Source organism: Salmo salar, chromosome 25 (genome assembly GCF_965601325.2).
Source record: "Salmo salar chromosome 25, fSalSal1, whole genome shotgun sequence".
Taxonomy (NCBI): Eukaryota; Metazoa; Chordata; class Actinopteri; order Salmoniformes; family Salmonidae; genus Salmo; species Salmo salar.
In genome coordinates, this window is record NC_138315.1 from 21,963,092 (window position 1) to 21,975,795 (window position 12,704).

General features: G+C 45.5%; 1 protein-coding gene across 6 annotated transcripts in view; it reads left to right on the plus strand.

Annotated features, from left to right (window-relative positions):
- The window catches only part of LOC106586344 (DNA-binding protein SATB2), a 72,196-nt gene that overhangs the window by 49,767 nt on the left and 9,725 nt on the right, over window positions 1-12,704 (plus strand). For 3 of the 6 annotated variants that reach the window (XM_082968978.1, XM_082968977.1, XM_082968979.1), the window contains 4 exons: window positions 101-313; window positions 1,158-1,295; window positions 2,421-2,573; window positions 4,062-4,256. In XM_082968978.1, coding sequence (XP_082825104.1) covers window positions 101-313; window positions 1,158-1,295; window positions 2,421-2,573; window positions 4,062-4,256 — 699 coding nt within the window. The remainder of the gene's footprint in view (window positions 1-100; window positions 314-1,157; window positions 1,296-2,420; window positions 2,574-4,061; window positions 4,257-12,704) is intronic. The other 3 variants (XM_082968980.1, XM_082968981.1, XM_082968982.1) reach the window with 2 other exon arrangements.

The following is a 12,704-nucleotide window of genomic DNA, read 5'->3' on the forward strand; positions in this document are numbered from 1 at the left end:
ACGAGCGAGTGCGTACAGTGTGTGTGTGTGGAACCACTCATTCTAAATGTATACGTTTGCGGCGTGCGTGCATGTGTGTGTGTGTGTGTGTGTGCACCAGGGCCTGCTGTCGGAGATCCTGCGGAAGGAGGAGGACCCTCGCTCTGCCTCTCAGTCCCTGCTGGTCAACCTCAAAGCCATGCAGAACTTCCTCAACCTCCCTGAGGGGGAGAGAGACCGTATTTACCAGGAGGAGCGTGAGCGCAGCATGAACCCCCCTGTCGGCCTGCCCCCTACCCCTAGCTCCAGCCCCGGGGGCCCCCGCCTCTCTCAGGTACCCCGCCCACCACCCACCGCCCTCCAAAACTACCATAGACATTCTCCACCAAGCTCCTCTACAGCAGGGCCTGTGTGTGTCTGGTTGACTGTGGTGTGTCTTGTCTGTCTTTGTGCCTTGTTGATGGTTTATGTTGTCTGTATGTTTTAGTTTCTGTCTGGCGGTTGGTTTGGTTGGTGTCTGTGATGTTAGTATTGGTCTTCCATGCAGTGGTCTAAGGCTGTGCCACTAGAGATTCTGGGTTTGAGTCCAGGCTCTGTCGCAGCCGGCCGCGACCGGGAGACCCATGGGGCGGCGCACATTTGGCCCTGCGTCGTCCGGGTTAGGGGAGGGTTTGGCCGGCAGGGATGTCCTTGTCCTATCGAGCACTAGCGACTCCTGTGGCGAGCCGGGCGCAGTGCATGCTGACACGGTCGCCAGGTGTACGGTGTTTCCTCCGACACATTGGTGCGGCTGGCTTCCGGGTTGGATGGGCATTGTGTCAAGAAGCAGTGCGGCTTGGTTGGGTTGTGTTTCGGAGGACGCACGGCTCTCTACCTTCGCCTTTCCCGAGTCCGTACGGAAGTTGCAGCGATGGGACAAGACTGTAACTACCAATTGGATACCACGAAATTGGGGAGAAAACGTTATTAAAAAAAAGATTAGTCTTCCACACTAGGGGATCTACCAAGTCAGGGTTCAAAAAATAGACTGGGAAAGGGGATAGTACTAAAGACACGATCTAACCATATGTAACTATATGTTGAGAAAAGGCACATAAACACATCTCATTGATTGTGTCTCTATGTTTTGTGCGTGTGATGTTAGATGACGAGATGGTAACAATTTCAATGTTTGACAGGACGTATTTAGACCGACCATCACTAACCATGTCCCATGCCACCTCATGCAGAAGGTGTGGGAGAGAGGTATGGACGAACAGCTAACTCCTGATGCCTGGGCTTCTATCTGGAAGAATAAGACTAAAATCTCCAACTCGGTGAGCAGTTCACCCATCTACAATACTTTTATGTCTCTGTTCACCCATCTACAATACTTTTATGTCTTAGTTCACCCATCTACAATACTTTTATGTCTCTGTTCACCCATCTACAATACTTGTATGTCTCAGTTCACCCATCTACAATACTTTTATGTCTCAGTTCACCCATCTACAATACAGTACTACTTGAGCCTCTGTGAGCCGTGTATCCATCCACAATCCCTTTTTGGCTTGTTCACAGAATGTACCTCACACACAGAATTCCGTTTGATCAGACATGGCTCAAATTTTAGTGTACAGTATGTCAAATACTTGCTATGATTGATTTAGTTTGCATGGTAATGTGGAACAAATGAAATAGTTCCAAAGTCCAAGAAAATGTCTGTCTTTTGGTTTTCTGCAATACATGACTACTGCTAATTTGAAGTTCCTGTTGTAGATAAATACAGTATATTTTGGAAATGGAGGACTGACTAAAAAAGAGAGTTCTGTACCTCTCTTCACTTGTTTACAATAGAGACACAGCCTGTTGTCTTAGGAACATGCTATAAAGAAAGGGACAATTCATTTGGATGTGCTTCCCAACCCCACACGGCCTTTTAGGAACATCACAGATAACAATCTCTCTCTGATGCAAAGGGCAAACACTCATTCTGGGACGAATTTGTGTACTATCATTATTATGTCTGTATAAATTTATCTTGCCATCGTTTGCGCTTGGGAATGCCAGATTACTAGTCTGGTCCTGCAAAGATAACCTCAAAGTCTTATAAGAAAACATACTGAGATTCAATACAGAGTCATTCAAACAGAAACTACAAAGGAGAGGAGAGAGAATGGCTTAATGACTTTTAATCTGTAAACATTCTCCATGTCTGAACATGTACGTCTATGAGTATAATGTCTGTTTAAAAGAAGAAAAAACTTTGACTGATCGTCAACTGATTACCTGTCATTCTTACTTGAAACCTAAACTTTGGTCTTTGGCGCAGGGACAACATGTGAATTAGAGTTGACAGTGTTACCCATTCAGGCAAACTCTGGTACAACTTCCTGGTTTAATAACTGGTTCTTTCTCTATGGACCGCCTCTCCCTGGTCCCTCCTACCCATCCTCCCCCAGCCCAAGCCGCCATGCCTCAACCCAGACCTGCCACTGAAGCTGGAGTCTCTGGTCAACATCACGTCAGGTATCTATGATGAGATCCAGCAGGAGATGAAGAGGGCCAAGGTGTCTCAGGCACTGTTCGCCAAGGTGGCTGCCAACAAGAGCCAGGTGAGAGGCCTGTTTCACCCATGGCCCATGACATTGTCCATATCCTGCTACAGCTTTCCTAACCTATTGCACCCAACTCCCAATCCTAACCTATTGTGCCCAACTCCCAATCCTAACCTATTGCGCCCAACTCCCAATCCTAACCTATTGTACCCAACTCCCAATCCTAACCTATTGTGCCCAACTCCCAATCCTAACCTATTGCACCCAACTCCCAATCCTAACCTATTGTGCCCAACTCCCAATCCTAACCTATTGTGCCCAACTCCCAATCCTAACCTATTGTGCCCAACTCCCAATCCTAACCTATTGTGCCCAACTCCCAATCCTAACCTATTGTGCCCAACTCCCAATCCTAACCTATTGTGCCCAACTCCCAATCCTAACCTATTGTGCCCAACTCCCAATCCTAACCTATTGTGCCCAACTCCCAATCCTAACCTATTGCACCCAACTCCCAATCCTAACCTATTGTGCCCAACTCCCAATCCTAACCTATTGTGCCCAACTCCCAATCCTAACCTATTGTGCCCAACTCCCAATCCTAACCTATTGTGCCCAACTCCCAATCCTAACCTATTGTGCCCAACTCCCAATCCTAACCTATTGTACCCAACTCCCAATCCTAACCTATTGTACCCAACTCCCAATCCTAACCTATTGTACCCAACTCCCAATCCTAACCTATTGTACCCAACTCCCAATCCTAACCTATTGTACCCAACTCCCAATCCTAACCTTAATCATTAAGGGAATGAAAACATATGTGGCCCCTGTCAGTGGTTAGGGGCAGTTTCTCCTGTCCCTGTGATGTGGGTGGCGGCTGGGGCCAGATGGAGCGGGGTTGATAACCCTCTTCCCCAGGCTGTTGTATCAGACAGTCAGTGTGTCTCCACAGCAGTAGATAAACAATACCAGACAGATAAGCCAAATACCAACCTGGGGAAGAACTGATTCAGATATGTGATACACCCCCCCCACCCCCCCCACAGCCTCCTTCAACAAACACACAAACTGTTTAGAGCACATGAAGACATGGTGCTGTGGGAATGGATATCTACAGTGAGGACACTGTTTGCGTGCGTGTCTACGTGTGCGTGTTTGTTAGAGAATATTACCTGTGTGTGTGTGTGTGTGTGTGTGTGTGTGGTGATCAAGCTGTGTCTCCCAGGTTCAGGGGTCCGGGGGTGGCTGGGCAGAGTTGGGCTGGGGGTCATGGCTCACTGCACCCATCTGCTGCAGCTGGCCCAGAGAGGAGAGGAGAGAGCGATGCTGAGGGAGAGGGGGATGGGGGATGAGAGGGAGGATGAGGACTGATCAGGTTATTAACACTGCATGCTGGTGGAGGCTGGATGCACACAACAGCTGGTGTCAAAGACTGGCCTAGTCTAGCATAGATAATCAAATCTTCTCCCCCTTTCTCTCTCTCTCTCTCCCCTCCCTTCCACCCTCCCTTCTCCTGTCTCTGCTCCCATCTACCTCTCTTAGGGCTGGCTATGTGAGTTGCTGCGGTGGAAGGAGAACCCTAGCCCAGAGAACCGTACTCTGTGGGAGAACCTGTGTACCATCCGGAGGTTCCTGACTCTGCTCCAGACAGACAGAGACCTGGTGTATGAAGAGGAGTCCAGGCACCACCACAGTGAGAGGCTGCATACTGTACTACACCTGCCCCAAGAACCACAGGTGAGAGAGACCAGCTGATCTAGCATCAGATTTCCCTAACCTGAGTCCTAACCTTAGTGCTATGGTCTGCGCGCATGGACACGGGCTCCGTATGCTCGAGGGTAACATGGCTCCTTAGGTGTCTGATGTTTTTGGTATCCATCATTATTTGATGTTGTCTGATATGTCTGAATTGTAATATCATTGCTGCTAAAATGAAATATTATACAAATAAAAAAAAATTACTGCGATGCTGGATCAAAACTCTGCACTCACATAGGGATGGTCATTGCAGACCTGAATGGATAATGGCAAGAATATCACTTTCCTTTAGTTTCATATCAACCTTCTCACACATTGAATGAGTCTTCGGGACTGGCCCCCTACAACCTTTTCTCACACACACACACACGCACGCACGCACGCACGCACGCACACGCATATAGCATCTTACACAGTAGTCAAGCTCTGCTGATTAAATTGACTTACTCCAGCCAGGATCATTATTGCACCAAATACACTGAGGATACACATGCAATTATTGATTAAAACTGAAGTCATACGTGCACACACTACGGTTGAATATTTTCCCCGTATTTTACAAATGTTCCATCCCCAGAATACATCACTTTTCTCCCGGGTAACCCGATATTTCCCGTCAAGACCTGAAGTGTCATTCAAAAGCCTTACAAAGCATAGAAATAGACCTACAGTAACAGTCAAAAGTTTGGACACACCTACTCATTCAAGGTTTTTCTCTATTTTTACTATTTTCTACATTGTAGAATAATAGTGAAGGCATCAAAACTATGAAATAATACATACGGAATCATATAGCAACCAAATCAAAATATATTTTATATTTGAGATTCTTCAAAGTAGCCACCCTTTGCCTTGATGACAGCTTTGCACGCTCTTGGCATTCTCTCAACCAGCTTCATGAGGTAGTCACCTGGAATATATTTCATTTAACAGGTGTGCCTTTCTTTCCTTCTTAATGCATTTGAGCCAATCAGTTGTGTTGTGACAAGGTAGGGGTGGTATACAGAAGATAGCCCTATTTGGTAAGACCAAGTCCATATTATGGCTAGAACAGCTCAAACAAGAAAAGAGAAATGACAGTCCATCATTACTTTAAGACATTTCAAGAACTTTTAAAGTTTCTTCAAGGGCAGTCGCAAAAACCATCAAGAGATATGATGAAACCGGCTCTCATGAGGACCGCCACAGGAAAGGAAGACCCAGAGTTACCTCTGCTGCAGAGGATAAGTTCATTAGAGTTACCAGTCTCAGAAATTGCAGCCCAAATAAATGCTTCACAGAGTTCAAGTAACAGACACATCTCAACATCAACTGTTCAGAGGAGACTGCGTGAAACAGGCCTTCATGGTCAAATTGCTGCAAAGAAACCACTACTAAAGGACACCAATAAGAAGAAGAGACTTGCTTGGGCCAAGAAACACGAGCAATGGACATTAGACCAGTGGAAATCTGTCCTTTGGCTCTGACGAGTCCATATTTGCGATTTTTGGTTCCAACCGCCATGTCTTTGTGAGACACAGAGTAGGTGAACGGATGATCTCCGCATGTGTGGTTCCTACCGTGAAGCATGGAGGAGGAGGTGTGATGGTGTGGGGGTGTTTTGCTGGTGACACTGTCTGTGATTTAATTAGAATTCAAGGTACACTTAACCAGCATGTCTACCACAGCATTCTGCAGCGATACGCCATCCCATCCTGTTTGCGCTCAATGGGACTATCATTCAACAGGACAATGACCCAACACACCTCCAGGCTGTGTAAGGGCTATTTGACCAAGAAGGAGAGTGATGGAGTGCTGCATCAGATGACCTGGCCTCCACAATCACCTGACCTCAACCCAATTGAGATGGTTCGGGGTGAGTTGGACTGCAGAGTGAAGGAAAAGCAGCCAACAAGTGCTCAGCATATGTGGGAAGTCCTTCAAGACTGTTGGAAAAGCATTCCAGGTGAAGCTGGTTGAGAGAATGCTAAGAGTGTGCAAAGCTGTCATCAAGGCAAAGGGCGGCTACTTTGAAAAATCTAAACTATATTTAGTTTTGTTTAAAACTTTTTTTGGTTACTACATGATTCCATATGTGTTACTTCATAGTTTGGATGGCCACTATTATTCTACAATGTAGAAAATAGTAAAAATAAAGAAAAACTATTGAATGAGTAGGTATGTCCAAACTTTTAACTGGTACTGTATGATATATAGGCTACGGCACATTACGCACAACAGAAAAACATAAAAGCCCATAGATGTAGCTAGCTATATGCTCTCTTGGTTAACTAAATTAAACTAGCTCCAGTAGGCTAATGTTTTTCAGTGTGAACTGTATTACTGTACTGTATTATACTGTATTATATGGAGTGGAATTACGCACCTCCTTCAAATCATGATAAATTATTATTAGTACGCTGACGCGTATATACCTTTCATAATATTTCCCCTAATGTTATTAGCCTACGTCCTTGTTGCTTTATTCCAGTAAAATGAAATAAGTTTTGTTGTCCTTATCTTCATCATTCTAATCACATCCTTGAATAAAATAGGACTATAATTAGATGCAGTAGGCTTTCACTTTGCTTAATGAAGATTGAGTGGTTATGGGTCTGAATAAATAACTGCTATAACCTACCGCCATCATGCGTTCTTTCAAACTACCTGTGTTCTATTGGCTGCTGTATTTAACATTCCGCAAACAAGAGCTTATGACCCTCTTCTAATAGTCTATTGATATAAGAAATGCTAAAAAAAATCATGTCCATCAACCCATTCTAGTCTAGCTTTTCCTGCCTGGGACTCCAAGAGCTAAGGAGTGTTCTTTAAGGAGAGAGGCCAGCGGAGCACAGGTTCGTGCGTATTGTGCAAGAGACCGAGGCTATAAGTTAGAAGCTTATTATGCATAACCCATCATTAATTAGCTAAATATAAGGCTAATACTGCATTGAATGTATTATCTAAAAGAGGTATGCTAGGACATCTATATATAGGGCTATATATCAATCTAGAACAGGATTATCTACAGTAGTTTGGATGCAATTTGAATGGAATTGACAGAGAGAGAGAGACTGCGAGAGAGTGCACACACATGCACCTATTTAAAGCAACGATATTCGAGTGATAGGCTGTTTTAAAACTCTGCAGCTGCAATAAAATAAAATAATATTTTCAATAAAAAAATAAGGTGACCCCCGAAAGCGAGATAGAGATGGGTAAATTAGACATGCAGTCAGTCTTTATATTGCTGTAGCATAGACTATGCTGCAGCAAATGTAGGCCTACCTGTTACAAGACAAAAAGTTATCATGATGAGATGATAGGTCTATATGCATTTTGAACTGTGCTCCATACTGAGATGGGCTGTCTGTCCCCATCCTGAACGTTGAGGATTCATCATGTGGATGAATCATGTGTTTTTGTCCGGGGCTACAATAACAATGTGTGCTGTTGGGGTACTCGAGAAACGGAGTTGGGAAACACTGAACTAGGTCGACCAGACGCATCTGCTGTTGCATTGGTGTCTATGGGACACACGCCACGTTAAGTAGAACTGACCATTTGTTTTCAAAGCTAAACTGCCGGAGTGAACTATCTTCATTCATCCACTATCTTTGTTAACGGCTCATCATAGAAAGGAAGGGGTTGTTACCACGATGCCCCTATTAACATATTCCTCAGCTAGCTCCTCAAACACACAGACCAGACCAGACCAGAGAGGAGACAAAGAATACTCCACTAGTTGTTCATATTAGAGAGGACAGGGAAGGAAGGAGGGACTGAGATAGGCCACACCGGGAGGAGAGGAAGTATAATGAAGTGATAGGTGGAAGAAGGAGAGTGAGGGACAATTTATGGGTAGGCCAAGGAGGGCGAAAGTCTGTCAGACTGTATTTGTTTCGGTGTGTGTGTGTCCCTCTCCTGTTTTTGTTGTCCAAGTTGACACAGTCAGGAGAGGAAAGCCCCTCCCTAAACCCAGATCAAACTCCATGCAGCACATCTACCCGCCACATACACACACAGACAGACACACACACACGCCACCATGCAAGTCACCACAGCCAGACCACACATGTGTTCCAGCTGCTACTCAACTCAGTCACTCTCACACATATACTGTACACTAGACACACAACTGTATGTGCTGTTAAATCAAATCAAATCAAATCAAATCAAATGTTGGTCTCATACACATATTTAGCAGATGTTATTGTGGGTGAAGTGAAATGCTTGTGTTCCTAGCTCCAACAGAATGTTAGAAGTGCTTTACGCTGTATGTGCAGTTAGAAGTGCTTTACGCTATACTGTATGTACTGTTAGAAGTGCTTTATGCTGTACTGTATGTGCTGTTGGAAGTGCTTTATACTATACTGTATGTGCTGTTGGAAGTGCTTTATACTATACTGTATGTGCTGTTGGAAGTGCTTTATACTATACTGTATGTGCTGTTGGAAGTGCTTTATGCTATACTGTATGTGCTGTTGGAAGTGCTTTATGCTATACTCTATGTGCTGTTGGAAGTGCTTTATGCTATACTGTATGTGCTGTTGGAAGTGCTTTATACTATACTGTATGTGCTGTTGGAAGTGCTTTATGCTATACTGTATGTGCTGTTGGAAGTGCTTTATGCTGTACTGTATGTGCTGTTGGAAGTGCTTTATGCTATACTGTATGTGCTGTTGGAAGTGCTTTATGCTATACTGTATGTGCTGTTGGAAGTGCTTTATGCTGTACTGTATGTGCTGTTGGAAGTGCTTTATGCTATACTGTATGTGCTGTTGGAAGTGCTTTATACTGTACTGTATGTGCTGTTGGAAGTGCTTTATGCTATACTGTATGTGCTGTTGGAAGTGCTTTATGCTATACTCTATGTGCTGTTGGAAGTGCTTTATGCTATACTCTATGTGCTGTTGGAAGTGCTTTATGCTATACTGTATGTGCTGTTGGAAGTGCTTTATACTGTACTGTATGTGCTGTTGGAAGTGCTTTATGCTATACTGTATGTGCTGTTGGAAGTGCTTTATACTGTACTGTATGTGCTGTTGGAAGTGCTTTATACTGTACTGTATGTGCTGTTGGAAGTGCTTTTTGTGTGGTTTTATGTCAACAATCGGCCAACCCGCCAACCCCACACAACCACTGACCGAAAACAAAACGACTCATAATGAATTATGAATCAACGACTGCGCTTTTTGTATGTCTACAGTATCATGTGACAAGTACTGTATGTGAGGCTGTGGGATATCACCATGTGTGACTGCGTGTCCATTAGATCCACAGGTGGAATTGTGTGTGTATTGTGTGTGCGTGTGTGTGTGTGCATCTGTGTGTGTCCTGTGCTCCCCTACCTACTCAGCCCCTCTCACACCCGTGGGGACAGCATCACATTTCTCCATGACTGACCCTGCCCTGATGACGCTGGGCAGGCTATCTGGCTCTCCGCTCCAGCAGTACAGTATCTGCTGCTCTGTTTATGCCTCCATGTGTTGAGCAGTAAGTGCGTCCCTCTGCTAATTTGGCAGGCCCTGCCCTTATGAATAATTTCTCTATTGTTATTGCTAAATGTAATTCTGCTGCGTGCGTGTGGGTAGTGGGTACTGTGGCCTGGACCCCTGTGCTGACTGCATCGTGGATTGAGACCACAAGAGCGCTGGACTAGAAAGGGAGCTGGCAACAAGCCCCCTTCTTTCTACAGACAGACACAGACACAGACTGTTCTCTCTGCTGCCCTTCTCTTTATGTTTCATTCGTAGGCTACACGTGCAAACACTTTTATGAACCTATTGGTTCCTCTGATGGGCTAATTGTCAGTTTGAGCAGCTGAGTTCAGCTTTTAGCTCAGTAAACCACAGCCAGCTTAATGGTTTAATTACTGATAAGTGGAATGATTGCCACACACACACTTGAACATGCAAAAAGGTCATATGCCAGCCCACCCTCACACGCACAGAGACAGAAACACTTAGAAACACAGACACACACGCAGATATATAGTACTTTCACATTATCTCAGTTACGGTATAAGCACTGTAAACAACTCAGTATTCAAGCCACACACCTATGCAACAAAGTCAGGCTCAGACACACACACACACACACACGAACACACACACACACGAACACACACACACACGAACACACACACACACGAACACACACACACACACACACACACACACACACACACACACACACACACACACACACACACACACACACACACACACACACACACACAGAGTGACTCATTCACTCCCCAGGCCTGGTGACACAGGAGAGAGAAGGAAGAAAAAAACACACTGATTAACAGGAAAGATGAAGTCATGCAGAAAACCAACAGAAAACTGTATTTTCCGTCATTACATATTTATCTGTGTGTTAATGGTGTCTCTGGTGGCAACATACTGTCCCAGGCAGCCCCAACACACACACAGACTCATACAGCAAAACACACACACACACACAGACTCATACAGCAAAACACACACACATACACTCCCCACCCCTGGTCTGCCTATAGCCCCAGGAGAACCAGCCCTCATTAAGGCTTTAGCTGAATATTTCATGTAGTATAATTCTTTCATAGTTCTGCATCTCTGTAATTCGCCTTGATTTGCGTTTAAAAGGAAACTTTTTCTTTAATGCAATGAACTCATGATGTTCCCTGGTCGCAATTGAAAAAACAAAAAGAGAGAACAGTTTGGAAGAATATTGAATTATGCCATGAGAAGAACAACTTCCATCCTCAGTCTACAGTACTTTGTGGATGGAGGGGCGGTAAGGAGGGATGGAGAGATGGAGGAGTGGAGGCTCAGTTGGAGAGGTAGAGGGTACAGAAGGATGGAGAAATGGAAAGATTGGAGGGGTAGATGCTCAATTTAGAGGGGTGAAATGGTTGAGGGGTGATGGTAGAGGGGACAGAGGGGATGGGGTCTAACAGAGAGGAGGGTTTCATGGCTTTAGCAGGATTGGGGTTGATTTGGAGTTGGAGTCATGTTTGCTTGGCACTGGCTCGCTTCATTAGTGTCCCTCTGCATTAGAGAGAGAGAGAGAGCGCACTGGATTAAAGAGCAACCAGTCAGCCCAGTGTGTTTCTGAGTTTGGCTCGGCTCTCTCACGCTGCCACGGAGCCCAGCCCAGCGACCAGGCCTCGTGTGTGTGTGTGTGTGTGTGTGTGTGTGTGTGTGTGTGTGTGTGTGTGTGTGTGTGTGTGTGTGTGTGTGTGTGTGTGTGTGTGTGTGTGTGTGTGTGTGTGTGTGTGTGTGTGTGTGTGTGTGTGTGTGTGTGTGTGGTGTGTGTGTGTGTGTGGATCCATCCAAGAGTCGCCATCTGTGAAAGGAGTAGAGAAATGACTATCTGGGGTCTGAGTCTATATGAGTGTGTGTGTATTTGTGAGTGTCTGTTTGTTCCTGGTTGTGGTAAAGGGAAGTTAGGGGGGGGGGGGGGGGGGGGGGTAGTGTGCGTACGTGTGTGTGGTTGTGAGGAGTGTGTGGTCCACATTAGGTCAAAGGGGAGCGCTATTTTCATCCTGTCTTTTCCCTCTCTTTCCACCGCTGTCACCATTCCTTCTCATTCCCTCGCTTTGTGTGGCTGCTGTTTGTTTCACACAGACATAAAAAAAGATAATAAACGTCAGAAAGCGGAAAAAAACACCCAACCTACACTCTTCCTGTAAATCGCTACCCTCAAACAGCCCCCACAAGTGAAATCGGAGCAATTTGATGGTCTGGCCTGCCCTCAATATTATTTAAGTAATACCCTGTTATTATTGAAGAGGGAGAGAGAAAAGCGAATGACTATTATCTTTGTGGGTCCTTTAATTTTAATGCACCACAGATTTATAGCTTAGCATTCCAGAGCCGAGGCACAGTGGCTGGGCGGGGGCCTGGGGCCGTGGTGCCCCACCCTGGTCATAAAGCCAGTGGGACAGCGGGATAGCAACTCGCCACAGAGCTCTGTGATAGCTAGCTGACTCTCTGACACTCCTCCTGCACCAAACAAGACAACAGGACAACAACACTATAACCTCACTGACTCCCCTGACTTCCTAGGTCTGGCTTTGATCACCTCTCACCTTTACTTATCTCGAGTCTGTCCCACCAACACTCAAACTCCTTGATCTCTCCTTTGCCCGACTCTTTGCCCTCTCGTTCTTACTTCTGCCCCTTTGCTTTCTTCTCTCTGTCCTCCTCACTCCTCCTTCCTTCTGCCCTTCTTCTCTCCCCTCCACCCCTCACTCGTCTTTTTTCCTCTCTTCTCCCCCAGTGTTGTTAATGATCAGTGTGTGTTTGCGGAACACCAACCAGACAGGAGGCGAGACACACGTCCCTCTCCCCCTCAGCTGTTTATCCTCTGGCTCTGTCTGGTTAAACCGTCATGGTGGTAGAGCTGGCAGAGCAGGTGGTTGGAGTTTTACAACGAGCAAATCTTACATCCAGGTCAGAG